This window comes from Trichomycterus rosablanca, chromosome 7 (genome assembly GCF_030014385.1).
Source record: "Trichomycterus rosablanca isolate fTriRos1 chromosome 7, fTriRos1.hap1, whole genome shotgun sequence".
Lineage (NCBI taxonomy): Eukaryota > Metazoa > Chordata > Actinopteri > Siluriformes > Trichomycteridae > Trichomycterus > Trichomycterus rosablanca.
Genome location: NC_085994.1, coordinates 1,020,037 through 1,047,535, shown reverse-complemented (window position 1 = coordinate 1,047,535; position 27,499 = coordinate 1,020,037). Strand labels below are relative to the sequence as shown.

Sequence of the window (27,499 nt, the reverse complement as noted above, 5' to 3'; positions counted from 1 at the left end):
TAAAATACACTACATTGCCAAAAGTATTCGCTCGTTGGCCTTCACACACATATGAACTTGAGTGACTCCTATTCTTAATCCATAGGGTTTAATATGATGTGGGCCCACCCTTCGCAGCTATAACAGCTTCAACTCTACTGGGAAGGCTTTCCACAAGGTTTAGGAGTGTGTTTATGGGAATTTTTGACCATTCTACCAGAAGCGTGTTTGGCCTGGCTCACAGTCTCCGCTCTAATTCATCCCAAAGGTGTTCTATCTATCGGGTTGAGGTCAGGACTCTGTGCAGGCCGGTCAAGTTCTTCCACACCGAACTGGCTCATCTACGTCTTTATGGAGCTTGTGCTTTGTGCACTGGTGCGCAGTCGTGTTGGAACAGGAAGGGGCCTTCCCCAAACTGTTCCCACAAAGTTGGGAGCATGAAATCCAAAATCTCTTGGTGTGCTGAAGCATTAAGAGTTCCTTTCAGGTGGCATCACGGTACCACGCTGGAATTCACTGAGCTCCTGAGAGCGACCCGTTCTTTCACTAATGTGTGTACAGTGTACAACGAAATTAAGCAGCAATCTAACGGCGCTTACACATACAATATGTAAACGTGGAAAGAAGTATATACATATATATCAAAAAATATATACATTAATAACCAAAAAACTTTGGTTCTAACAGAGTTTCAGCAGATTTGTGTTTTTGCACTGTTGTCTACTTAAACTAGAGTAATGTAAGGTCATGTTCACTATGGAAGCTCTTTTGTAAGTTGCTCTGGATTGAAGCGTCTGCTAAATGCAGAAAATGTAAATGTATGTGTGCCTAAAAAATCTAATCATAAAGAATAAAGACTAAAACTATAATTATAAAAAAGACAATAGACCATGGTTGAAAACCACAGTGAGGTAGCAGTGGGGTATTGCACATGCCCTGAGTAGCTTAAGAATAAATTGCACAGTTTAGAAACAATAGTGCAGTCAAAATAAATATAAATATTTGTGGAACATTGTGCTGTGTTTTAAAGGAGTCCAGTTACCGGTATTGTGTTGTGTTCAGTTCACTTATGTTTGTTTGTTTGTTTGTTTATTAGGATTTTACTGTCGTGTTTTACACTTTGGTTACAGCAGTCAGTGGCGATTTCTCTAAGACTGCAAGGGAAGTTCAGCTTCCCCTAAAATGTCAAAAATTAAATGGTCAAATATGTAGTTGTGTTAACATTTCATTGACTACAAATGCGTTAGAACACGTTCATCTCAAAGACGAGTTCGTTCAGAATCAGCTACTTATCACAAATCCACTGACTCGAACTTCTCATACATTCGCGTAGCGTCAATGCATTTGCCCACAGAAGCTGAGCGTCTCTTCACTTCAACGGGGCTGCATGGAACGGTTTTTTCATTGCTTCGAAACTCGCCGGTCATTGGATAAATGCCACGATTTTGTCCCGCCCCCGGACGCTGAGCGTCTCTGGGGCTGTGGGCGGGTCTGGACGCGGAACTTCTGCCAGATGATTGGAGGATCAGTCGAAAGACTGAATCCCGTTTTGATTGACAGCTATTTGCTGACCAAATAGTCCATCGTTAAGTTTGCAGACGACACAACTGTGGTGGGACTCATCAGCAACAACGATGAGTCAGCGTACAGAGAGGAGGTACAACATCTAACGGACTGGTGCCAAGTCAACAACCTGTCTCTGAATGTGGATAAAACCAAAGAGATGGTCATTGACTTTAGAAAGACACTAAGGGACCACTCCCCACTGCACATCGACGGCTCATCTGTTGAGATCGTCAAGAGCACCAAATTTCTCGGTGTTCATCTGGAGGAGAATCTCACCTGGACCCTTAACACCAGTTCCATCACCAAGAAAGCCCAGCAGCGTCTCTACTTTTTGAGAAGACTGAGGAAAGCTCATCTGCCACCCCCCATTCTCACCACGTTCTACAGAGGAACAATCGAGAGCATCCTGAGCGGCTGCATCACTGTCTGGTTCGGAAATTGTACTGCGTCGGACCGCAAGACTCTCCAGCGAGTAGTGAGGACAGCTGAAAAGATCATCGGGGTCGCTCTTCCATCTCTCACGGACATTTTTAACACCCGCTGCATCCGCAAAGCTCTCAGCATTGTGGACGATCCAACACATCCATCACATGGACTTTTTACTCTGCTCCCGTCTGGGAGACGATACCGCAGCATCCGGACTAACACAACCAGACTGTGTAACAGTTTTATCCCTCAAGCAATCAGACTTCTAAACTCAGGACTGTAACAATTTCCTCCGGAAATTTTCTGCTGCCACACACTGATCTGTATTGACTGTTACTTGCATTTTTGACTGTTACTTGCATTTTTGCACACCTCCTGGAAATGCACAATAATTTCTGCACCTTACTTGTATTTTGCACCATATTTACTTTTTAGGCACCTTATCTGCATTGCCAATTTTACGCTGCTAATGTACAACATGTCACTACCTCATGAACCATTGTACCATCTATTCACCATCATGTACTAACACTTGTCTTTAGTCCTGTCTTCTAATTACTTGTTTAGATTAGGGATAATTAGGAATATCTTTTGTAGTTATTTATTATAGGATTTTTTGTATTATTGTTGTATTTGCACTGTTTTTGTATTGTCTTGCACTTTTTGTACCGTGTTACACCGTGATCCTAGAGGAACACTGTTTCGTTTCAATATGTACTTGTATGTAGCTGAAATGACAATAAAACCTCTCTGACTCTGACTCTGACTGACCATTGAGAGGACACTGGTCAAGTCCCTGAAAAAGACGCCTACTTGGTACGATAGGATCACAGGCCATTTTGTTGAAAAGGAACGGAGGGCAGAATTTATGTATAAATAAATTGACAAATTTTATGATGTAAGCCGACAATGAGCTTCCCCTCTTTGAAAGACCAGCAGCCGCCACTGGGAACAGTAGTTACTCATTACACAAGATTCATCAGTTCACAAGAATGAATGAATTTATATGTCATTTATACATATACAGGTGTACAATACAGTGAAATTCTTTCTTTTATATCCGAGGAGCTGGGGTCAGAGCGCATTGTACGGCGCCCCTGGAGCAGAGAGGGTTAAGGACCTTGCTCAAGGGTCCAACAGTGGCTGCATGGCAGAGCAGTTGATAATCCAAATCTCTACCCACCAGGCTACCACTGTCACTAGGCTTGTCCACTGTCAAGGTGATATTGAACACATGGACAATTTAGTGACTCCAGTTCACCTCACTTGCACGTCTTTGGACTGTGGGAGGAAACCGGAGCACCCAGGGGAAACCCACGCGGACACAAGCAGAACATGCAAACTCCACACAGAAAGGACCCGGACCACCCCACCTGGGGATCGAACCCAGGACCTTCTTGCTGTGAGGCCACCGTGCCGCCCCAGTTGACTTGTGTAGTGTTTTATGAGAGTCAGTTGTTAGTGTGTGGTTTGGAAGTGTTCAGTTCCCATATGGCCCTGGAGTAAAAACATTTTTAGTTTAGTTAAGTCTGTTTGTTTGGGATGTGATGGACCTGAAGGGTTTTCCAGAGAGCAAATATTTCTGTGTGTAGAATTAGAATCAGGCTTTATTGGCCAAGTATGCTCACACACACACACACACACACACACACTTGCTACATGTGTGTCCGATCTAAATAGTTTTTAAAGTGCTAAGTGCAGCAATGGAAAGATGTACTGGTAGAATCAATAAATGAATCAATAAAAAGTGAATCACGGGAGGTTGAACTAGACTGTGATGTTAAGTACAAACACTATATGTGTGATACTTTATGTCAAGGTCAAGATAAATAAGAAGTGCAGTACAAAATTGTGAAAAATACAATAGATTGAATGAATATGATACATAAAAAAATTATAAAATGCATCTAAGAGCAAGTCCAGAGGATGGAATGTCACGCACATTGTGATATTTAACTGTTCTTGAATGTAATGGCGTATAAAACAAAGCTTCTCTGCAGCCTGGTTGTCTAGATTCTCATTTGGCTAAAGCGCCGGCCTGAAGAGAAGAGCTGGAACAGGTAGGTGATGGCCTGGGTGTAACGGGTCGGGGTGATTTTCTCCACATGCTTACTTATTCTGGAAGTGTAGATTGTAAATTGTGTGTAGTTGTTGTCATTGTTCTTACTGTGTTGTTATTTTCTTATTTTATTCTAACTATTATTGTGTTGACAGTGCTGCACTATATACACCCACCAAGCACTTTATTGGGAACACCTATCTGGTACGTAAACAAATAAACTCTGTTGGTGTACAGTTGCCTTCATGGCATTTAGCCAAAGTGACTTACAATTTTAACAAAATATAATGAAAATACATTTGATGCATGCAAATAACAGGGTATCACAGGTTTCATCTTTTACTTTTCAATGTCCAAAAACATGCAGAAGATAAATTGGCTGAATGAAACTGAATGAAATTACTCTTAGTTAGTTGTGTGTTTTGTATTTATTGTACATTTGGATTTGATTCCACAAAACAATGTTTTATTTTTTTATTATTAAACAAGGTGAAATCCAGGATAGAAAAGTACGATATAGTAATAATAATAATAACAATAAAGGTAAATTATACTACTATTACTACTACTTGTAATACTAATAATACAGAGAGAAAGAAAAATAATTACAATATTTTTACTACTAATAATAATAATACGCTTTAGAGACACAGCAGCAGCAACGTGGGTTTTAGGGACCTAAGGATGATCCTTATCTCTGTTCACAATCTCTAGGGAGTTTTACGTGTTCTCCCTGGGTCTAGTGTTTTTTTGATTGCTTATTTATTTTTTAGTTGGTTTATTTATTTATTTATTTTTATTTCAGTTGGTTTATTGCCATATCACAAAAACATGCAGAAGGTAAATTGGCTGTAAATTGTCCCCGGCTGTGATTGCGTGTGTGGTGGCACCGTACTCTTGCCCTGCACCCAGGGTTTCTTGGTAGGAAGAGGAACAGAACCACTTGGTAAAACTAAAACTGTATAGCTGAAAAATAAAATGACACTTTTGCTGTTTAGCTATGTGGGCAGTATGGTGGCTTGGTGGATACGGGTCCTTTTTGTGTGGAGTTTGCATGTTCTCCCCATGTCTGTATAGGTTTTCTCCTGGTGCTCCGGTTTCCTCCTACAGTCCAAACACATGCAGTCAGGTTAATTGGAAATACTAAACTGGCCTAGGTGTGTGTGTGTGTGTGTGTGTTTGTTTGTGTTTGCCCTATGATGGACTGTCGACCTGGAATAGGATGAATGTGTGATGAGGAATAGGATGAATGAATGAATGTTTAGCTACGTCGTCTTTTATGGCAAGGAATCGACTCTACTGACTCTTTACTTCTTACTATAAGAATCGGAGAATCGACTCTTTTAGGAATCGCCTTCCTGGACCTTGAGAACCACAGGCGTGAGCGGCACATTCAGGACCCGCCCAGTGCTTTGTAAGCTATTGTTGATTCCCGCTGTAAGGGCCACAAACACCCGCGTCTGTGCTTTCCTGCCGCCTTGCTTTACCGTTTAACCGCAGTGTTAGATGTGATGGTGTCGTTTTACAAACAGGAGGGGACAAAATCAAAGAGATTGCGCGTAAAAGCAGCTTTATTGGGGGAAAACTCCTTGTTAAGAAGTCCATTGTCTGATTTGGAACTCCAGTGAGTCCCAGTGAACAGGACCCACTGCGAGCCTGACCAGGATAAAGAGGTGGTAAACATAAAAATGCAATGAAAAAGACAATCTGAAGTTTAGTGAATTATTGTTGTAATTACACACTGTAACCACAGGAGGGCAGAATGTCGCTGTAAATAAAGTAGTATTGATTTAATAATGGATCTTGTTCTTTGTAAACGAGAACCCCTGCTGTACAATATACATTAATTAACTAAAACTAAGAATTGAAACATTAATCATGTAATAGTTAACCAAATAAATATTTTAATTATGTATTTAATTATATCTTTAGGCTCTGCGATTGACATGCGTCCTTTCCTGAGTGTGTTACTGCATTGCAACTTATTCTTTGTAAATTAAAACCTCTGCTGTAGAATATACCTTAATTAATTGAAAGTATGAAATGAAACATTAAAAATGTAATAGTTTACCAAAATAATTATTTTAATAATGTATTTAATTATATGTTTAGGCCATGCGATGGATTGGCATCCTGTCCGCGGTGTGTTACTGCATTGCGACCAGCGAATCCGGGTGAACAGGACCCACTGCGAGCCTGACCAGGATAAAGATGTGGTAAACATAAAAATGCAATGAAAAATACAATATCTGAGCGGTGTGAAAGTATAGGAACTTTAAAAGTTAAGGGAAATATTGTTGTAGTTACACACTGTAGCCACAGGAGGGCAGAATGTCGCTGTAAATAAACCAGTATGGATTTAATAGTGGATCTTATTCTTTGTAAACGAGAACCCCTGCTGTAGAATATACATTAATTAACTAAAACTAAGAATTGAAACATTAATCATGTAATAGTTAACCAAAGAAATATTTTAATTATGTATTTAATTATATCTTTAGGCTCTGCGATAGACATGCGTCCTTTCCTGAGTGTGTTACTGCATTGCAACCAGTGCGTTCGGGTGAACAGGGCCCACTGCGAGCCTGACCATGATAAAGAGGTGGCAAACATAAAAATGCAATGAAAAAGACAAAATCTGAGCAGTGTGAACGTGTAGAAACTTCAAAAGTTTAGTGAATTATTGGTCTTGTGTTAAACACTATTACCACACGAGGGCAGGATGTCGCTATAATAAACCAGTATGGATTTAATAATTGATCTTATTCTTTGTAAACTAGAACCCCTGCTGTATAATATACCTTAATTAACTGAAAGTATGAATTGAAACATTAAATATGTATGTGTAATAGTAATAAATAATAATTATGTATTTAATTATATCTCGAGACCCTGCGATAGACATGCGTCCTTTCCTGAGTGTGTTACTGCATTGCAACCAGTGCGTTCAGGTGAACAGGGCCCACTGCGAGCCTGACCATGATAAAGAGGTGGTAAACATAAAAAACTAAATAAAATGCAATGAAAAATAAAATAATTGAGCTGTATGGAAGACTTGGAACTTGTAAAGTTTAGTGAATTGTCATTGTAACAAGGCTCTTCTCTGTTCTAGCACCCAAGTGGTGGAATGAACTTCCTCTGTCTGTCCGAACATCTGAGTCTCTTGCTGTCTTTAAAAAACGATTAAAAACCTTCATCACCTTTTTACTAAACACTTAAGCTGACTTGTACCTATTTACTAACATTTTGTTCCATTTCCAAAAAAAAACAAAAACACTCAGGTTCTAACAGGTTTCAGCAGATTCGTGTTCTTTGACTGTTGTTTACTAAAACTTGAGAAATGAAATGTTCACTATGGAAGCTCTTCTGTAAGTCGCTCTGGATAAGAGCGTCTGCTAAATGCAGAAAATGTAAATGTAATTACATACCATAACCACAGGAGGGCAGAATTTCGCTGTAAATAAAGTAGTATTGATTTAATAGTGGATCTTGTTCTTAGTAAACTATAGAACCCCTGCTGTAGAATATACCTTAATTAACTGAAAGTATGAATTGAAACATTAAATATGTAACAGTTAACCAAAATTATTATTTTAATTATGTATCTAATTATATATTAAGGCCCTGAGATGGATTGGTGTCCTGTCCGCGGTATGTCACTGCATTGAGACCAATGAGCTCGGGTAAACAGGACCCACCGCGAATCTGACCAAGATGAAGCAATGGTTAAAAAATGACAATGCGATGAAAAATAAAGTAATTGGGCAGTGTGGAAGACTTGGAACTTTAAAAGTGTAGTGAATTATTGTTGTAATTACACACTATACTGGAATAACTGGAATGGCTTTAATTATGAATCTTTTTCTTTGTAAGCCAGGGGTGTAAAATTTTAATCATAAACGTTCTGCATTGTTTAACTTAATGACTGCAACTTTATTTGTTTAATTCAGTGTATCGGGAAAATGAAAACAAATGTTTGTACCCCTGCTGCAACATATACCCTAATTAACTGCAGACTGATTCACTTAAAGAATTAATTAAAACATTAAATACTTGTCAACTTACTATCTCCAAAAACAAGGCCTAGGCAGTATATAACAGGGCAATATGCAGTATATAATAGGGTAGTATGCAGTTTATAATTAAACAGTATACGTTATATAATAAGGCAGTTTGTTTGTTTGTTTATTAGGATTATAACGTCATGTTTTACACTTTGGTTACATTCATGACAGGAACGGTAGTTACTCACAAGATTATATCAAACACAGTCATGGACAATTTAGTGTCTCCAATTCACCTCACTTGCATGTCTTTGGACTGTGGGAGAAAACCGGAGCATCCGGAGGAAACCCACGCAGACACGGGGAGAACATGCAAACTCTACACAGAAAGGACTCGGACCGCCCCACCTGGGGATCGAACCCAGGACCTTCTTGCTGTGAGGAGACAGTGCTACCCACTTAGCCACCGTGCCACCCAAGGCAGTATGTAATATACAATGATGAGGCATAACATTATGACCTAATACTGTGTTGGTCCCCCTTTTGCTGTTAAAACAGCCCTGCGACTGTGATGCTCTGTGTATTCTGACACCTTTCTATCAGAACCAGCATGAACTTCTTCAGCAGTTTGGATCGGACCACACAGGCCAGCCTTCGCTCCCCACGTGCATCGATGAGCCTTGGCCGCCCATGACCCTGTCGCCGGTTTACCACTGTTCCTACGTTGAAGCACTTTTGATAGATATTGACCACTGCAGACCTGGACACACCCCACAAGAGCTGCAGTTTTGGAGATGCTCCGACCCAGTCGTCTAGCCATCACAGTTTGGTCCTCGTCCGACTCCCTCAGATCCTCACGCTCGCCCATTTTTCTGCTTCTAACATCAACTTTGAGGATAAAATGTTCACTTGCTGCCTGATATACACCCCCCCCCCCCCCCCCCCCCCCCCACCCCCACTAACAGGTGCCGTAATGAAGAGATAATCAGTGTTATTCACTTCACCTCTCAGTGCTCAGAATGTTCTACCTGCTCGGTGTTATTATGCAGGCATGTACTGTAATAGGGTTTAAAGCGGTTCTGATTGGTAGATGTCGCTGTTGTGGTAATATTTTTTATTGCGCTCTCTCTCTCTCTCTCTCTCTCTCTCTCTCTCTCTCTCTCTCTCTCTCTCTCTCTCTCTCTCTCTCTCTCTCTCACACACACACACACACACACACACACTGTCCTGTAGTGAATAAATACACACGACACGATTAAGAGCAGTATTAGGAAGGAAGTGAGCAGCACGTTGGTGAGTAAATACATTTCACTCAATCAGTTGTGATTTATAAGATCATGTTCATCTACTTCTGTAGATAATATTAAACTGCTGCACACAACATCACATATCTAGTATTAATATATTATTGTTTAATTAAACAATTAGTATGATTATCTTAGTGAATATAATGCTGGTGATGAAGTAAGTGACTAAAGACCCACACAGGATTGTCACCAGACCATCATAGATCCTTCACTGTATTTTACATCTGGGACGTTTACATTTGTTTATTGTTCATATCTGTCTAGATGTAGGTGTGTACGGGTCAAGTGGACTCATTATATTTTTATCACTCAGCAGTCCAGGTTTGGTGCTCTTTACACCAAGCTATGCATCTTTGTGCTTTAGCTTTGTGAAGCTTATGATTGAATTTTTGTTGTTGGTGAAACTGGATCATAGAGATGCTCATTAAATTACACGCTGCAATGATTACTGAGGCTGTTTGTCTTAATAACTTATAGTTTTGTGGCGTCTGTGTTTTGGTCACCCATTATTTGTACTCTTTGGAACTCTGTTAGTTGCATCATGTTGGGTGGAAATGTCATATACTAATGTAAACATTGTCAGAGCTTTTATATCTCTAACTCACAATGGTAATGTAATTGTGATTGTGTTGTAGTCACTTAACGTTCCACCACCAGTGCCGAGGGTGTCACCATAACGCCAACATTACGATCACTGGTAACTACCTGACAATCCCAATTGTTCAGGGTCACATGGGTTTAGTTTCCTTGGAATCACCGAACACGAGGCCAATCTATCACAGCGCCTCAGCCACCCCTCGCTCAGACACAGCCATGTCTTTATGTAGACACCTGATCAGCTGATAGCACCGCCGGGGATCCAAACCCAGGATTCCAGAAATAGTGGATTAGAGTAATTTAAAACTTCATTTTTAATAAGGATTGTTTTGTGTTTGCTGTGGTTCTATAGCTTTTCTTAAAGTGTGTGTATTTTTTAATTGGAAGCTCCTTCAACTTCATGAGCGATTTGCATAAGATATAACATTTCCAAATGTACAATTAGGGACAGAATACTTTCCCCTTATCAATTCAGTTTTAATATTTCAAGATTTATGCATATACAAACTTTTGTTAGTTGTTTATGTGTGTACATAGCACGTCAAAAGACATTAATTGTGTAAGTTTGAAGTGGATTTGTGCACTGAAAGTAAATCTGATAGCAAACGCATTGAGGAGTGGGCGGCACGGTGGCTCAGTGGGTAGCACTGTCGTCTTACAGCAAGAAGGTCCTGGGTTTGATTCCCGTCAAGTTAATTGGATCTAATTGGACCAAAGGTGTGTGTGTGTGCCCCGTGATGGACTGGTGATCTGTCCGGGGTGTTTCCTGCTTTTCGGCCAGTAAATCGTCCTCACTACGACCCTGAATAGAAGCGGTGGTAAAACAGACAATGAATGAATGAATAAAAACATTAATGCTTGAATAATTGTAAATATTTAATACCATTTGTCGTGGATTTGCAGAATGACAACATGTAAACAATAAGAAGGTGACCTGGTTGGTTCTAACTATTAATACTAACCCGGAATAAAACACCCACAGGGTGAGGAGGAGGGCTGCAGAAGCTTTGAGCCCTGAGAACGGGGTGACTGGCCAGACGAAAATTAAATATTGTTGTCTTATTAAATAGAGACGCTGTTACTAAATCATCGTTGCCAGTCTGACCTGTTGGTTATGTTGGTACCAGCTCTTGTACATAGTGGTTCAAAGATTAACCGCTCTTTATCTAATCACACAGGGTCACACCTGATCATCAGATAGTTCCGTGTAAACACAACAAGGTGGAACTGGCTCCAACACAAAAAGCTTCATGAAATATTAAGAGCTCATGATCTGGAGTAACTGATACTGTCCACAGTTTAATGTTTGGCAGGATGGGTGTGTTTGCTCAGGACTGGAGGAGGATGGAAGTGGGGCAAGATGCAAATATTCTTTATATTGGTTGTTATTTTGTGCATTTTAAATGTATAAAGAATTCCACAAGCCCAAATCAGACAAAGTTGGGACAGTTATGTGTGGCTTTTCCATTTGCTTTGACCTTTATATGATTGCAGATGTTATGAACTAAAAATATTGTATGTTTTGTCTGGTCACTTCAGGCCTTCAAGTTGGGAGGGTAAAGCATTTACCCACTTTGTTTTTTGGGTTTTTTATGCATTTTTATCCCATTTTCCTCCCGATTTAGCACACTCATTTTGCCTCCGCTGCTGAGAGATACCCGATTGCATTCGAGGAGAGCACGTCGCTGTACACACCTCTTCCAACACGTGTACAGCCCTCCTCTTCTCACCCAGGGTATAAAGATCCCACACACATAGTCCAGTCGTCCCACATTAGCAGACACGGTGGCCAATTAGTATCTGCTGCAAGCACTGCCAATTATGCCCGCCAGATGGCGCCCAGCCGACCGGTGGCAACGTCGAGTTTCGAACCGAGGAGTTCAGAATCTTGGCGCTGGTGTGCTAGTGGAATATCCTGCTGTGCCACCTGGGCGCCCATTTACCACTTTGTAATGTTGAGGTTCTTTCTCACAAAACTAAAAAGACGTTTCGGCAGGGAGAATTCTCGATGCGACGTCGTCTGAGGGATTGGAGATCCCAGGTGTTCAGCATAGGCTTTTTCCTTTCACCTTTTTGTACTGAAACTCCTCCAGATTCCTTGAATGGTTTAATGATATTCTGCACTGTAGAGGGAGAAATAAGCAAATCCCTTCCGATCTTTCTTTAAAGAACGTTGTTTTTAAACATTTTAATCATTTTCTTACACAATCTGAAGACAAACTGGAGATCCTCTGATCATCTTTGCTCCTCAGAGACTCTAAATCATGATTACAGTCACCTGTTTAAAATCACAACTTTATTATTTTTTTCACCTCATTACCAGCCCTAAATTGCCCCCGTCCCAACTTTTCTTGGAATGTGTTGCAGGGCTGAAATGCAGGAATGGATGTTTATTAATAAATGAAATGAAGTTGAGCAGATAAAAGATGAAATATCTCAGCTTCATCCTGTCTGACATCAAATAAACAACAAAATAAGAAATGTAAACATAATTATTTGCATTTTTCATACTGTCCCAATGTCTTGATGTTGTACTGTTGTACCATGTCAGTAGTTTATGTTTCTTACACCATTTATGTCTGGTTACCAGTTGAAGACTTTAGTTAGTTAGTTAGTTAGTTAGTTAGTTAGTTATTAATACTGTCTCGTCAGCCCTGATGCTGTTAAAATACATTTTAGTGACATGAAGGTAAGGTTGTGACACGCCCATGTTAAACTGTCCCTCTGACCCGACCTCAGCTGTCCTGAAACCTTTATTTACACACGTGTGACTCTTTCTACACCGAGGTGTTTCAGCCAGTCATGTGTTCTGAAATACTTATGTTTATTATTACCAAACTGTCTGTACTTTGTCTTATTGAGCAGCATTTTAAATAAAATGTTTGAACCTGGTTTTTAAGGACATAAAAACTCACAAATTATACCTACACTGAAGCAGAAACATTCACAGTATTTTTATTAATATGATACCAGTGATATTATCACAATAGTACAGAAAATAATGTTTAGTATGGCTGCAATTAACAATTATTTTAGTAACTGGTTAATGTGGATGTGGAGAGTGGTAACCTAGTGAAGGTTGTGTGATCTAATCCTTTCTCTGCCATGCAGCCATTGTTGGACCCTTGAGCAAGGCCTCTTAACCTCTCACTCTGTGGAAGAAGAATTGTATTGTACCGTACATGTATATATGACAAATAAATATGTTCCATCCCCTCTAGATTATATTATTATCTATCAGTTTCTGTTTACAGTTTTAAAAAATATATTGATTAGAAAATAAATTTCTGACACATCTCTGTGTTCACTTCATTTCACTCATCAAGTGTTTAAATAAAATAAATGCAAGAAATTAAATCTGAAACTCTGTTACACAAAGAGAAACCCATATATTAATTCTATACAGAAACATCTCAGAGTTCTCTGGGCCTGAAAGAAGTGCTGTGTCAAGTTCAAAAAGGTAGCTGTGTGAAGGTAACTTCGGTGGCGTATAACTGTCTGTCAGTCCATCTGAGATGAGCTTGGGCCCTGAGAACTCGGCGTTTCTGAGATACAATCGATGCACCACTTTCTTTTTGTGTAATACAGTTTTAGGTTGAATTTTTTGACATTGCGGTAGACTGTGTTAACTGACAACACTTTTCTGAAGTATTCTCGAGTATTCTCATGTGGCTATATTTATCACAGTAGCATAATTGTTTTTTAATGCAGTGCTTTTTGAGGGCTTGAAAGTCATGCAGTGGTTTCCAACTTTACCCTACACGGACTGAGATCTCTCCACATTCCCTGAAGCTATTCACAATGTTGTGTACAGTAGATGGTGAAAGACTAAAATTATTTGCAATCTTGCATTTTTCTCATCTGAAACTTGGGAAAGTCGTGAGTCATGTCCAATCACTGCCTGTACAGACTGGTCCTCATGATTCCCTCACCTGGTACCAACAAGTCACAGATTGCATGTTGCTGGTAAAGACTAAAGCAAGTAGCTTGAATGGCAAGGAAGACAAACAAATAGATCCTCAAACCATCAAGAACAGAAAGCAGAATATCAACAGTATTTACTGTGTACACAACATAGTTGGGGACAACAAGGGCAAGATATATTTAGCACTGTAACAAGAGCTGTTTATACCCGGCTATCACTTTCAGTTTTGGTAATGCAAACTGGCTGTTGGGGTAATTTTCCTCCAAATCAGAGAGGAGTCTTTAGTTACCCACAGGGGCATGAAAATAGTTCCAAACACCTCCCCTCTTGGTTATGCAGCCAGGCTTGATTACTGTAACCCTGTTAAAAATAAATATTACTCATTATAAACCAAACCATCAGTCAACCAGCGTAACACAATCTAAAAAAATTCCAAAGAAGCTAAGAAACACCTTTACATAACACATTGTTAACATACATCAGTCTGGGAGTGGTTGCACAGACATGTCTAATGCTGTAGGACTTTACTGAACCACAGTAAGAGCCATTATTTCCAAATTATGTTTAACTATGCTGGAAAATCTACCCAGAAGTTGCTAACATTTCTCCAAGGGCTTAGATCCTAGATCTTAGACGTCTAAAGAACTGCAGACGTCTCAAACCTTAGAGAATAATGTGCACAAACCCACAAATAAAAAAAAACCTTGGAACGTACACCGATCAGGCATAACATTATGACCACCTTCCTAATACTGTGTTGGTCCCCTGCGATTGTGCTGCTCTGTGTATTCTGACACCTTTCTATCAGAACCAGCATGAACTTCTTCAGCAGGTTGAGCTACAGCAGCTCGTCTGTTGGATCGGACCACACGGGCATCAATGAGCCTTGGTCCCCCATGACCCTGTCGCCGGTTTATCATTGTTCCTGATAGATATTGACCACTGCAGACCGGGACACACCCCACAAGAGCTGCAGTTTTGGAGATGCTCCGACCCGGTCGTCTAGCTGTCACAATTTGGTCCTCGTTAAACTGGCTCAGATCCTCACGCGCGCCCATTTTTCCTGCTTCTAACATCAACTTTGAGGATAAAATGTCACCTGCTGCCTAATATATCCCCCCACTAACAGGTGCCGTGATGAAGAGATAATCAGTGTTATTCACTTCACCTGGTCGATGTATATCAAGAAGAAAAGCATTGGATGGAAGGAAGGGAAGACATTACATTGCAATACATTAACAACACTTGTGTAGCCACTTGTGGTGGAACTGCATTTCTGGAAGATTTTTTATATTAAAGACGTCTGTGCAGGTTTTTGGCTTCTTTATGTTATCTGGAATGATAAATCATGGATGATTTGCAGTCCTGTCCTGCAACTCGATCTTTAAACTCCCTCACATGTTCTTCAGCTTGAATGTCTGCTCAAAACTGAAAGCAAAACTAACATGTGATGTGTTAAAAATAATCCCGAAATAAACAGACAGTCAGGTCTTAAAATAACCAAACATTCCCTCCTGTGCTTACATATGTGCACCTATAAATACAATTGATCAGCGGTTTGGAGTTTTGAGGAACTTTTAGACATCACATGCAAACAGCTGACCACTGCCTCAGCTCTGAGGGGAATTATAAATGAAAGTCGATATAAGCAAATATAGCAAGAACACAGCCAGGAATTGAACGTTGGGGGGGAAAAATCTACTGGGAATTATTGCACACTGAGTTGGACCGATATATGACCCGCCCACAAGGGTAAAGAGTAAGGCCGATATAGTGTGTGTGTGTGTGTGTGTGTGTGTGGCTATATTGGTCCAACTCGATGTGCAATACTCGCCTTACTATTTAATAATTAATTTCTATTTAATTTTTATTTCATTCTTAAAACTGCACCTCACTGCACATTCATTCATTCATTCATTCATTTATAACTGCACTCTAGAGACCTATGTGTGTGACTTTATGTATTTATAGCAGTGCTGGTTGCTATAGTTACCCAGTAAATGTAAAGTACGGGTACATTTCAATCTTTGTTCTTGTGTATGTTCTGGTTTTGCATATGTACTGTTGAATTTCTGTAGTGTGTTGTGTGTGGTGTGTCCTCTCATTGTTATCAGTTAGACTCGAGCTGTAATTTACTTCAGGATCAATAAAGTGTCTATCTGTCTGTCTATCTGTCAAATTGTCTGTCTGTCTCTCTGGCTGTCTGTATATTTGTATATCTATCTGTCAGTCTGTCTGTCTATCTAAATATCTATAGCTGGATCTACCTATCTTTTTGTCTGTCTGTCCATCTGTTTATTTGTCTATCTATCTATCTATCTATCTATCTATCTATCTATCTATCTATCTATCTATCTATCTATCTATCTATCTATCTATCTATCGATCTAAATATTTATAGCTGGATCTACCGATGTGTCTGTTGTAGATAGATAGATAGATAGATAGATAGATAGATAGATAGATAGATAGATAGATAGATAGATAGATAGATAGATAGATAGATAGATAGATAGATAGATAGATAGATAGATAGATAGATAGATAGATAGATTCAACTTTATTGTCATTGCTCAGTACAGGTACAAGGCAACGAAATGTAGTTAGCATCTACCAGAAGTGCAAATAGTAGCATTGTGCAAAAAAAAAAAAAAAAACAGAGAATATTAGTAACATATACCTATGATTAATATGAATAGAAAGTTATACTATAGCTATTTACATATATGGAATTATATCTATGTACATAGTACTATATACATAATAGCAATAATAACAATAAGCATATTAATAAAAAAAATTTATATTTATTATAATAATAACAGTAATAATAATAGATTAGTTAGGTATATAGTAGTAATAACAGTACTAGTAATAAAGGATGAGTAAATAGTAACTATACAGCTGTAACTATAACTATGGTGGATGGTGAAAAAAAAACTATAACTATACATAATGTAGCGTCACCGCTAGGGGGCCGCCACGGGCTTTACCCAGAAGCCCTTACGGCCATGCTGTCCGTGCTTACCGTGGCCGTGTAGCCCAGTGTTGGGGCTGGGGTGGCTACGGTGAGGGCTGGATAAGTAGCCTGTATGTTTGTCTGTTGTATGAATGTCTGTGTGTATGAATGAGTGTCTGTCCTAATCCACTGATTGAACTGCCAAGGGCAGCTCACTCGCAGCCCCGACGCTCGCCTTCCTACTCGCCGGCGCCACAATATATATGTATGACAGTTGTGTAAAGTGCGGGTGCAATGATAAATAATTACGACAGTCCAGTGTGCAGTCCGGGGTGATAGTAAAGTGCAGGTGCAACTTGTGCAATGATAAATGTGCAATGATAAATAGTAACACAGTCCAGTGTGTAATCAGAAGGTGCAATGATAAATAATAAATAATAGATCCAGTGTTTAGTCCAGAATGTCCGGAATGTTGTGTGTTAACGGCGAAGAGTGGTGTTCAATAAAGTTATTGAGGTGGGAAAAAAACTGTTTTTAAACCGACTGGTCCTGGCACGTATGCTCCTGTATCTTATCCCAGACGGCAGAAGGTTATACAGTGTGTGGCTGGGGTGGTAGGGGTCCCTGATGATGCTGTGTGCTCTGCGCACACAGCGCTGGTGGTGAAGGTCTCCGATGGTGGGGAGTTGTGTACCGATGATTCGTTGAGCAGTCCTCACCACCTTGTGGAGGGCCTTCCTGTCAGCCACAGTGGAGCTGCCGTACCACACTGTCACACAGTTGGACAGTACGCTCTCAATGGTGCAGCGGTAGAAGTTTGTGAGAATCTGGGGAGACAGATGGTCCTTTTTTAGTCTCCTCAAGAAGTAAAGGCGCTGCTGCGCTTTCTTCACCAGACAGGATGTGTTGTGGGTCCAGGAAAGATCCTCAGAGATGTGGATGCCCCGAAACTTAAAACTGGAGACACGCTCCACCTCGTCACCGTTGATAGCAGGGAGGTGTGTACAGCTCTTGGTTTTCCGGAAGTCCACGATAAGCTCTTTGGTCTTCTCAGTGTTCAGATGAAGGTTGTTGGAGGAACACCACGCCACCAGGTGCTGGATCTCCTCCCTGTAGGCCGATTCGTCGTTGTCTTTGATGCGGCCAACCACTGTGGTGTCATCTGCAGACTTGATGAGGATGTTGGATCTATGCAGCGGCACACAGTCGTGGGTGAACAGGGAGAAAAGCAGTGGACTTAACACACAGCCCTGTGGAACACCAGTACTCAGAGTCAGGCTAGAGGACACCTGACTACCCAACCTTACAGACTGGGGTCTGTTTGTTAGAAAGTTCAAGACCCAGTTACACATGGGGGTGCTGATTCCCAGGTCACTGAGCTTGGCAACCAGCTTGGTTGGGATAACCGTATTGAAGGCGGAACTGAAGTCAATAAACAGCATCCGTATGTAGGTGTCATTATTGTCCAGTGAAGGGCAGTGGAAATGGCATCCTCTGTTGATCTGTTTGCACGGTAGGCAAACTGGTAGGGATCCAGTGCTGGTGGAAGCGCCGCTTTCAGATGGCAGAGAACCAGTTTCTCAAAGCACTTCATTGCAACAGGTGTGAGTGCTACCGGTCTGAAGTCGTTCAGGCAAGCTGCAGTAGTACGCTTCTGCACCGGAATGATGATCGATGTCTTCCAGCACGTAGGAACAGTAGCCTGGGCCAGTGACAGGTTGTAGATGTTAGTAAAGACCTGGGCTAACTGTTCAGCGCATGCTCTCAGGACACGTCCAGGAATGCCGTCAAGGCCGGCAGCCTTTCTCGCGTTTACTTTACTCAGTACTGAACACACCTCAGCTGTAGAGAGTGTAAGGAGGTTGCAGTCCTCAGGTGGTCGACTCTGTGTGGTGTGAAGTGTGTTGTAGTTAAAGCGAGCGTAGAACCTGTTAAGCTCATCTGGGAGGGACGCACTGTTGGATGGAGGGGTTGGATGTGATGGTTTATAGCTGGTGAGTGTCTGAATGCCCTTCCACATACGACGGGGGTCAGAGTTGTGAAAGTGCTCCTCAACAGACAGTTTGTAGGTGTGTTTGGCTCTTCTGATGCCCCTTTTCAGATTTGCCCTGGCTGAGCTGTAGGCCTCAGTGTCACCCGATCTGAATGCAGCGTCCCGTGCTTTCAGCAGAAGTCGAACCTCTGCGTTCATCCAGGGCTTCTGGTTGGGGAAGATTTTCACATGCTTGACAGAGGTGACATTATCAATACACGTGTTGATGTAGTTTAGTACAGATGATGTGTATGCGTCCAAGTCTATGTCCATGGAGGCTTCAGACGAAAACATGCTCCAATCAGTGTTATGGAACTGATGCTGTAGGGAGGAGATGGCTCCGTCTGGCCACACTTTAACTGTCCTTGTTGTAGTTTTCACACATTTGATGAGTGGCACATATCTGGGGAGCAGGAACAATGAAAGGTGATCAGACTGTCCCAGGTGGGTTAGGGGGGTGGCTTTGTATGCCTCAGCAATGTTCGAATATCTATCTATCTGTCTGTCTGTCTGTCTGCATGCCTGTCTATCTATCTATCTATCTATCTATCTATCTATCTATCTATCTATCTATCTATCTATCTATCTATCTATCTAACTGTCTGTCTATCTATCTATCTATCTATCTATCTATCTATCTATCTATCTATCTATCTATCTATCTATCTATCTATCTGCATGTCTGTCTGTCTGTCTATCTATCTATCTATCTATCTATCTATCTATCTATCTATCTATCTATCTATCTATCTGTCTGCATGTCTATCTATCTATCTATCTATCTATCTATCTATCTATCTATCTATCTATCTATCTATCTGTCTGCATGTCTATTTTTCTATCTGTCTGTCTGTCTGTCTATCTATCTATCTATCTATCTATCTATCTATCTGTCTGCATGTCTGTCTATCTATCTATCTATCTATCTATCTGTATGTCTATTTTTCTATCTATCTATCTATCTATCTATCTATCTGTCTGTCTGTCTGTCTGTCTGTCTGTCTGTCTGTCTGCCTGCCTGCATGTCTATCTGTCTGCATGTCTATTTTTCTATCTATATGTCTGCCTGTCTATCTATCTATCTAAAATCCTAATTATATTAACCACTGATGGGAGCACGACAGAGTCTAACTAAAACATTACACTCACATAGTGAGTGGAAGATATTTATTTCTATGTTGTATATTATATATTGTGGTTTTGAGCTGAGATACATGTGTAAACACCACATCTCCACGTCACTATAGATTGTATTGGTATCGAGCTGGTATGTGGAATGTGTGGAATTTCAGCCCTCGCTGTACTTGTACATGTAAATGCAGTGGATGATGTGTTAAAATTGTGGTGCGGAGGAGGACACAGATGTGTGCAGATGTGTGGGGTGATACCGGACTCAGAATGTCCAGATGCCGCCCGGCTCGCTTAACCTACAGTAACCCTGCATGTCACGTCGCTCATAGTTGTGTGCGCGTGCGTGTTACCGTTGTAGTGGGAGGGGCTTGTATTGTGGTGTGAGCTGGTCCGGCCAATCAGCGTTTACAGCGTTTTTTTTTTCCGGTGGGAGGTGAAGCTAAAGCGAGGCTGGTGCATCAGCCGGAGTGTTGGGACGCCCCCCTCCGCTCCTCTGTTTAAATGAATGAGTGGTTTCGGCGGAAGAGGAGCTGCGTTACCGGCGTCGGTTACAACAAGCAGGAAGAGACGAGAGCAAAGAATTATTAAATAACATCCAGATTTAATTCTTTCACCGCGTTAAGGATCCCGGAGCAGTGAGTGGAGGATGCAGTGTAAGTGTGAACAGTTTGGGGGCTGTGTGATGGTCCCGTGTGTGGTTGTGGATGTTGGGTGTGACTGACTGAAGCAACAGATCTGTACTGATGTGCTACACTACTGTATGATGGCGTTTTAGCCCTAGTGTCCTTATAAATGTTGATTTTTATGACCAGCTGTAGTGAAATAGGGAGGAATTGTTGATAATTGTGACTAATTAATGCTTATATTGAAATCCTACAGCGCATCCTGTTGGGGGTGTGTGTGTGTGTGTGTGTGTGTGTGTGTGTGTGTGTGTGTGTGTTTGGGAGGGACTCTGCTTCCCCATAAAGACCTACATTTACATTTTCTATCTACTGTCTATATACACCGATCAGCCACAACATGTTTCTACACCCACTGTCCATGTTATCAGCTCCACTTACCATATAGAAGCACTTTGTAGTTCTACAATGACTGACTGTAGTCCATCTGTTTCTCTGCATGCTGTTCTTCAATGGTCAGGACCACCACAGAGCAGGTATTATTTAGGCGGTGGATGATTCTCAGCACTGCGGTGACACTGACATGGTGCTGGTGTGTTAGTGTGTGTTGTGCTGGTATGAGTTTCAAACACCGTGTCCACTCACTGTCCACTCTATTAGACGCGCCTACCTAGTCGGTCCACCTTGTAGATGTAAAGTCAGAGACGATCGCTCATCTGTTGCTGCTGTTTGAGTCGGTCATCTTCTAGACCCACGGGGCGCTGTTGGCTGTATGTTTTTGGTTGGTGGACGATTCTCAGTCCAGCAGTGACAGTGAGGTGTTTAACTAACACACTAACACACCAGCACCATGTCAGTGTCACTGCAGTGCTGAGAATCATCCACCACCTAAATAATACCTGCTCTGTGGGGGTCCTGTGGGGGTCCTGACCATCGAAGAACAGCGCGAAAGGGGGTAACAAAGCATGTAGAGAAACAGATGGACTACAGTCAGTAATTGTAGAACTACAAAGTGCTTCTATATGGTAAGTGGAGCTGATAAAATGGACAGTGAGTGTAGAAACAAGGAGGTGGTTTTAATGTTATGGCCGAACAGTGTATATACGGTATATATTGTCTAAGCAATTGAGGGTTAAGGGCCTCGCTCAAGGACCCAACAGTGGTAAATTACTAGTCCAGTACCTTAACCACAAGGCTACAACTGCCCTACAGATGGAGGGTTCAGTATCAAGACTATAAAAAGCTAAACGCACACACTGCTTAAAAACACTCATATGAATGTGAATGGCTGCATGCAGCTGTTCTCCCCAGGGTGCAAGTGGTCTAACAGCTGGAGAGCAGCCCCCCCGGTCAATACAGGGTGTTTATGGGACATTTGGGATGCATGTGTTCGGGTGTGAATGTCTGATTCGCATACATTTACGTTCTCGGCATTTAGCAGACGCTTTTATCCGAAGCCACTTGCAATACATTTGAGCAATTGAGGGTCTTGCTCGAGGGCCCAACACCAGCGAACTATTTCTTTAGAATTAATCACTATACACACTGATCAGGCAAAACTATAGGACCACCACCCAAAAAATGTCCACACTAGCTCGTGTCCACCAGTGAAAACACCTACAAATGGGCACACGGGTATCGGAACTGGACATCGGAGTCTACGTCGCCATCCATATCCGACTGAATCACCTGGGACGAATCTGTAGGCCTGATTCTGATGGCACTGGTATCTCGACGACCTTCCATTCAGCCAAGATGCTCCACACCCACCAGCCAATTTCCTAATCTCCCTTTAGAAGCATTTTGCAGGCTGCAGGGTTTGGATGGTCTGATGTACCCAGCCAGCGTTGGCAGCCAAAGGGTATAAAATAAAAAAATTTGGCAGAAAGCCTCCACATATGCTTGATGAAATGATGTTTTTTAATCAGCAGTTATTTTAAGGATGTGTTTTACCCAGTACTTTTGTTTGTATGGTACCATAAACCAGTCAGCATTCCCAGTGTGATTGATGACGTGCAATTTGTGAATCGGTTCTTTGGCTCGGATTTGTGATTTCTGGTGACATGACGTCTGAAGTCCAGCTCGGTGGGACCGCCGTCTGTCCGTTTTGCTTATTAATTCATCAGCTCCATACAGACCATGATGATGAACACAAACCTCACAGTTTGACTTTGAAATCTGTGCTGTGCTGAATTAAAGTGAGCTCAGATTTGGAAGCAAACCAGCATGCCTTGTGACGGGTGTTTCCAGACTCGCTTCGATAAACCATTGTCCGTGAACACAGTCGGTTGCGGTAAATGCAAATCGAGTCGGTATTATGCAAGCCGTATGTAAACATGGACTCCTCAGGGCCCGAGCTTACCTGACGTGAATTAGTCCACAATGGAAACTTGTTCTGCAGTCTGACGGGTCGGGCTGCCGGATTGTTTATGGAAATAATGAGATGACCACCCGTGCTGGGATCTGTCATGGTATGGCGAGGGGGTGTGTTTGTATTGTTTATGCTGAATTACATACATACACGTACGTTCATCATCCAGTTGAGTACACTACAGCTAGGTGAGAAGATATCCAGTCTTCTCAGGGCTCCCACAGTTCAGTAAACCCAGCAGCAGTAAACCAGCAAGCTTATTGCATCCCGTCAAGTCACACATGCGATATTGATTAAAAAACAGCATAGCATGGCAGATGTGCCCATGGGGTTCAGTCTGTATGTTAAAGATCTATATTTGTACTGGAGCACGATGCAAAAATCATAGGTCCACACGTGAGTCCATACTGAGGCTTCACCCTTTGATTTAAATGTGTAATAGTTCCACACGTATGGTTTTAATCATATAAATGCATAAACAAAGCTTTCCCGTTCTGATTAAAAATGCTAAATGTGGCGGGACACACAGCTGGTGGGCTTCAAATCGGCATTATTAGTTAACCGGATAATCGTTATCATCCTTACCCAGCAGCGATGATCACAAGTTTTCGAGTCCATGAACTGCTGACTTGCCTCAGGAACTCCTAGACGCGCTTCCTGCTTGGATGCGACTCCCTTCCTGTAGGTTTTAACCCCAGGATATGGAAACAAGGACACGATCGGGCATGAAATGGAACGAACCAGTAAACGAACGTGACGTCTGTTTTTCTCGTGTCTGAGCCTCTCGGGCTGGATCGTGGTTCTGATAAATAAAGCGACTGAAGAGGAATTCTTTTTCTGCCTGTATAAAACACTAACGTTCGTGTCACTGAGGGCTGGATGGAAAAATCAAGCAGAGGTTCGTGCCCCAGACGGAGGGATTTTTGTACTGATGTTTATGAAAGTTCATAAATTAAAATGAGATATGGCTGAACATGCACGGTATGATGATGCAGCTCGTCAGAACTGGATGTGCTTTGTTATCACTGGTATATTTTGGTTGTTAAATATGTAGGGCATCTCCTCCTTATTACAGAGGAAATAAATGTTGATGGTTGTATATAACAGGCTTTAGAGAGGTAGCTCAGCGGTTAGGGTATTGCACTAGTAATTAGTAACTAAAGGATTGCTGCTTCAAGCCACTTTTGGACCCTTGAGTAAGACCTCAATTGCTCGAATTGCATTCAGTCGTAACCGTAAGTTGTTTTGGATAAAAGTGTCCACTAAATATTGCAATACTGAATGAATAAGATGAACATGTTTAGGCAGATCTGTACCTTTTTTCTTGACCTTTTTAAATGGCCCACTGATGAGAGCCTGACTGTGTTGGGGCTTGAAACAGCAACCTTCCGATTACAGGCCAGTACCCGCTGAGCTGAGCTGCCACTGTAGCTTGTAACTGTTGTCCATATATTCATTGTAGAGATGTAACGATGCACCACAAGACTAAGGTTAATAACCCGATTCAAACCGGTCGAAATGTAGAAGTCTGTAGAGCCACAATTTTCCTCCCGATCTAGTCATATCCAATTCCCAGATCGTATTTTACCTCTACTGCTGCAGACCTCCACTCCTGATTGAGGACGTATTGTGTTGTGAACCCAGTATCGCACTGTGGGTAGAGTGTATCGTTACATCCCTAATTTATTGGTATAAAGGGTCACTCCTGGGACTTGGACCCTGTGGACCAGTTATCCTTAGGTTGTCGTTCTTCAGTCCGATGCGCTGAGACTCGAGAGGACGGAAACTGCAAATCTGAAATGCAGAAATAGATTTAAAAGATAAGTCGATTGTGTAAATTCACAAGTTCTTTAATTTGTGGTGTTTCAGTATCGGTTTGAGACTTGGCGTCCCTATTTTAATCGAAACGGTTCATGAGAGTGCCAGATCGTTGATGTGTGTGAGACGTCGTGAGTCAGTGGTGTGTGGAGTTCTGATTTCAGGAGTTCTCAGGGTCTGATTGACTCACTGAAACGTCGAGTAATGTGACCCCCACGTGGTCATAAGTGTACCACGGGGCAGGTGTATGTGTGAAACCCCCCTGCTGCCTAATCAGAGGGGTAGTAAGATCTGTACGTTCCTGCTTTAAAACCGTCCTAACACTGTGTGTGTGTGTAGTGACCGAGTGTGAGACGTCAGCCATGTCCGCAGCAGGAGTGATCGATCCAGTTGGAGACGCGAGTGTCCTTCAGTCCTGCGCTACAGCCGACAGCGTCGCTTCTTTAGACGACCCCACCGCCGACGCCACAGCCAAGTACGTACGACTTAACAAGCATAAACTAAATCATTAAAGGGTCTTGAGCGCTCGGCATTCCAGAACACTGACGTACTGTCGATGAGGGTTGGAATCTCTGCTGCGTCTTAAGTGCCATTCCATCAGTGGGGGCTCTTGGTCTACGGCCCGCCGCCCATGTAGGCGTGCCTCACACTTGTGGGGTTTAGATTCCCCTTTTTTGCTGACCAAACTGCTGAGATTCGAACCCGGAGGGCTGGCACGACAGAGCGCTGCACCAACACAGCGCTTCACTATAATTGTTGTTTAAAATTATTATTAAGAGCACTGATAAACGTCAGCAACACATACTTTGTGGACACCATGGACCAAGCGAACCAAGCCCGTAGAGCCACAATTTTCCTCCCAATCTAGTCATATCCAACTCCCAGGTGGTATTTCAGACCTCCACTCCTGATCGAGGACACACGCCCCCTCCGACACGTGTGCAGTACCGACCGCTTCTTTTCACCCGCACCAGGGTTCATACAGAGATCCGTATCATGTACAGAGAGTCACGCATCGGTCTCTGTGCGGCACCATCGATGGACCAGCAGAGGTCGTAATTGCAGCAGTTATGATGAATCCCCTCCGGCATTCCCACCCTAGGACGGGCCGAATGTTGTCCGTATAGGCGCCCGGCCACCTGGTAACGAGCTTGAGATGTCGGCGCTGGTGCGCTCTCTGAAACTGGAACATGCACATAGTCCCAACCGCTTCTTTTCACCTGCCAGAGGTGGAGTCGCTCCGATACCCCTTTTCCACCGACGCGGCACGGAGCCCGTTCCGGTTCCCGAACTTGATTTTGAACCGGTTCCGCGTGTTTCCACCGGAAAAAAGAGGTTCCAGACAGAGAACTAGCCGGGGCCGATCTGGCACCACAGGATACTGGTTTATTCAGCCCGAACCGTGACGTCACCTGTGGGCGTGTCATGTCGTACAGCATAGCGCGTTAGCAACAACGGCGTCCGCTGGTGTCTCGTATGGAGCTTAATGCTGCATTTTTATCTTTTAATCTTCACCTGATCACATTTTGAACCAGTTTGCCGCTGATATTTTCAAAGCGCCTTTAAAAAGATGAACTGTGTGATGTGACGAGATGAAAGTGACCCGGACAGAACGAAACTCGCTTAACGGGATAAATAAAGCGTGAAGCTTTTTCATCTCCCCGAGGTGCATAAACACACGTGAAGTAAATCCAGCTACACACAGATGCTTTTTACATAAAAACAAACATCTGTAACAGCAGCACAAACGCTCGCACATAATCCACACACTCCACCATGATGTTACCGCTCTTAACTCTTAGTATGTAACGCCCACCGATGATGACGCAGGCTTGGTTCTCAAAAACTGGTGGAAACGCGCGTCGGTTCTCTACAGAACACCAACGTTCAGAGAAACCCGAACAGAACCGGTTCTAGAACCATGTTTTTTTTGGTGGAAAAGGGGTAAGAGAGCAGACTTGCTCCGTTTGCTCTACCAAGTCATATACGCCAGATACCACATCGGATATATACACCCTCATGACTGTGTCCATTAAAACCATTCCTGCCAGGAAAATGGCCTATAAGTCAACTAACTGCTGCTCTGCAGCCATCCGCCTCGAGCTGCAAGAACCTCATAACCCTCCCTCCCTCTCTACCTCGCACAGCCAGTTGTGCCGGTTGGATTCCTCGTTTATAGCTCAGGTAGAAATCCAACATATGTCGTTTAAGATGTAGCAGGTACTTCATGCTTTCACTAGAAGGTCTTTTCAAGCTGAGTAAATATTTGTAGTTTAATAATGAATAAAGCACTTTTAGCACAAAAGTATCGGCCCACCCTTTTCTAATTTCTGAATGCACGTGTTTCAGCCACAGCAGTTGCAAACAGGTGTAATAAATCAGTGATATAAAGTAAATATGCTTCTGAATTTGCAGCAACAGTTTAGGGAGGGCTCTGGGATGCTCCGGAACCTGAACTGCCTGTCATGAGCTGCCATATTTTGTACAACCGAATGGACACAAATTCCCAAACACACCCTTGTGAGAAGCCTTCTCGGAAATGTGGTGGTTGCATAAAGGTCACTTTAGGTTAATACCGTTTGTCTTTGCGAGGGGACGTCCAGCAGGCTCACACTAAAACATTTAGAACGCGGTACAGGTATCTGAACGTCTACATGCAGTTTTATTTACTTATTCTTTAACTAGTTTACTTTTTAAACCAGAAA

General features: G+C 42.2%; 1 protein-coding gene across 4 annotated transcripts in view; it reads left to right on the top strand.

The window, feature by feature from the left end:
• Positions 1–9,294: 9,294 nt before the first annotated feature.
• The window catches only part of acsbg2 (acyl-CoA synthetase bubblegum family member 2), a 45,580-nt gene continuing 27,375 nt past the window's right edge, over positions 9,295–27,499 (top strand). The window contains exons 1-2 of one of the 4 annotated variants that reach the window (XM_062998807.1): positions 9,295–9,327; positions 25,134–25,269. In XM_062998807.1, the coding sequence (XP_062854877.1) occupies positions 25,157–25,269 (113 nt within the window). In that variant the 5' untranslated portion in view covers positions 9,295–9,327; positions 25,134–25,156. Of the gene's footprint in view, positions 9,328–20,442; positions 20,639–23,508; positions 23,875–25,133; positions 25,270–27,499 lie in introns of those variants that run through there. The other 3 variants (XM_062998806.1, XM_062998808.1, XM_062998805.1) reach the window with 3 other exon arrangements.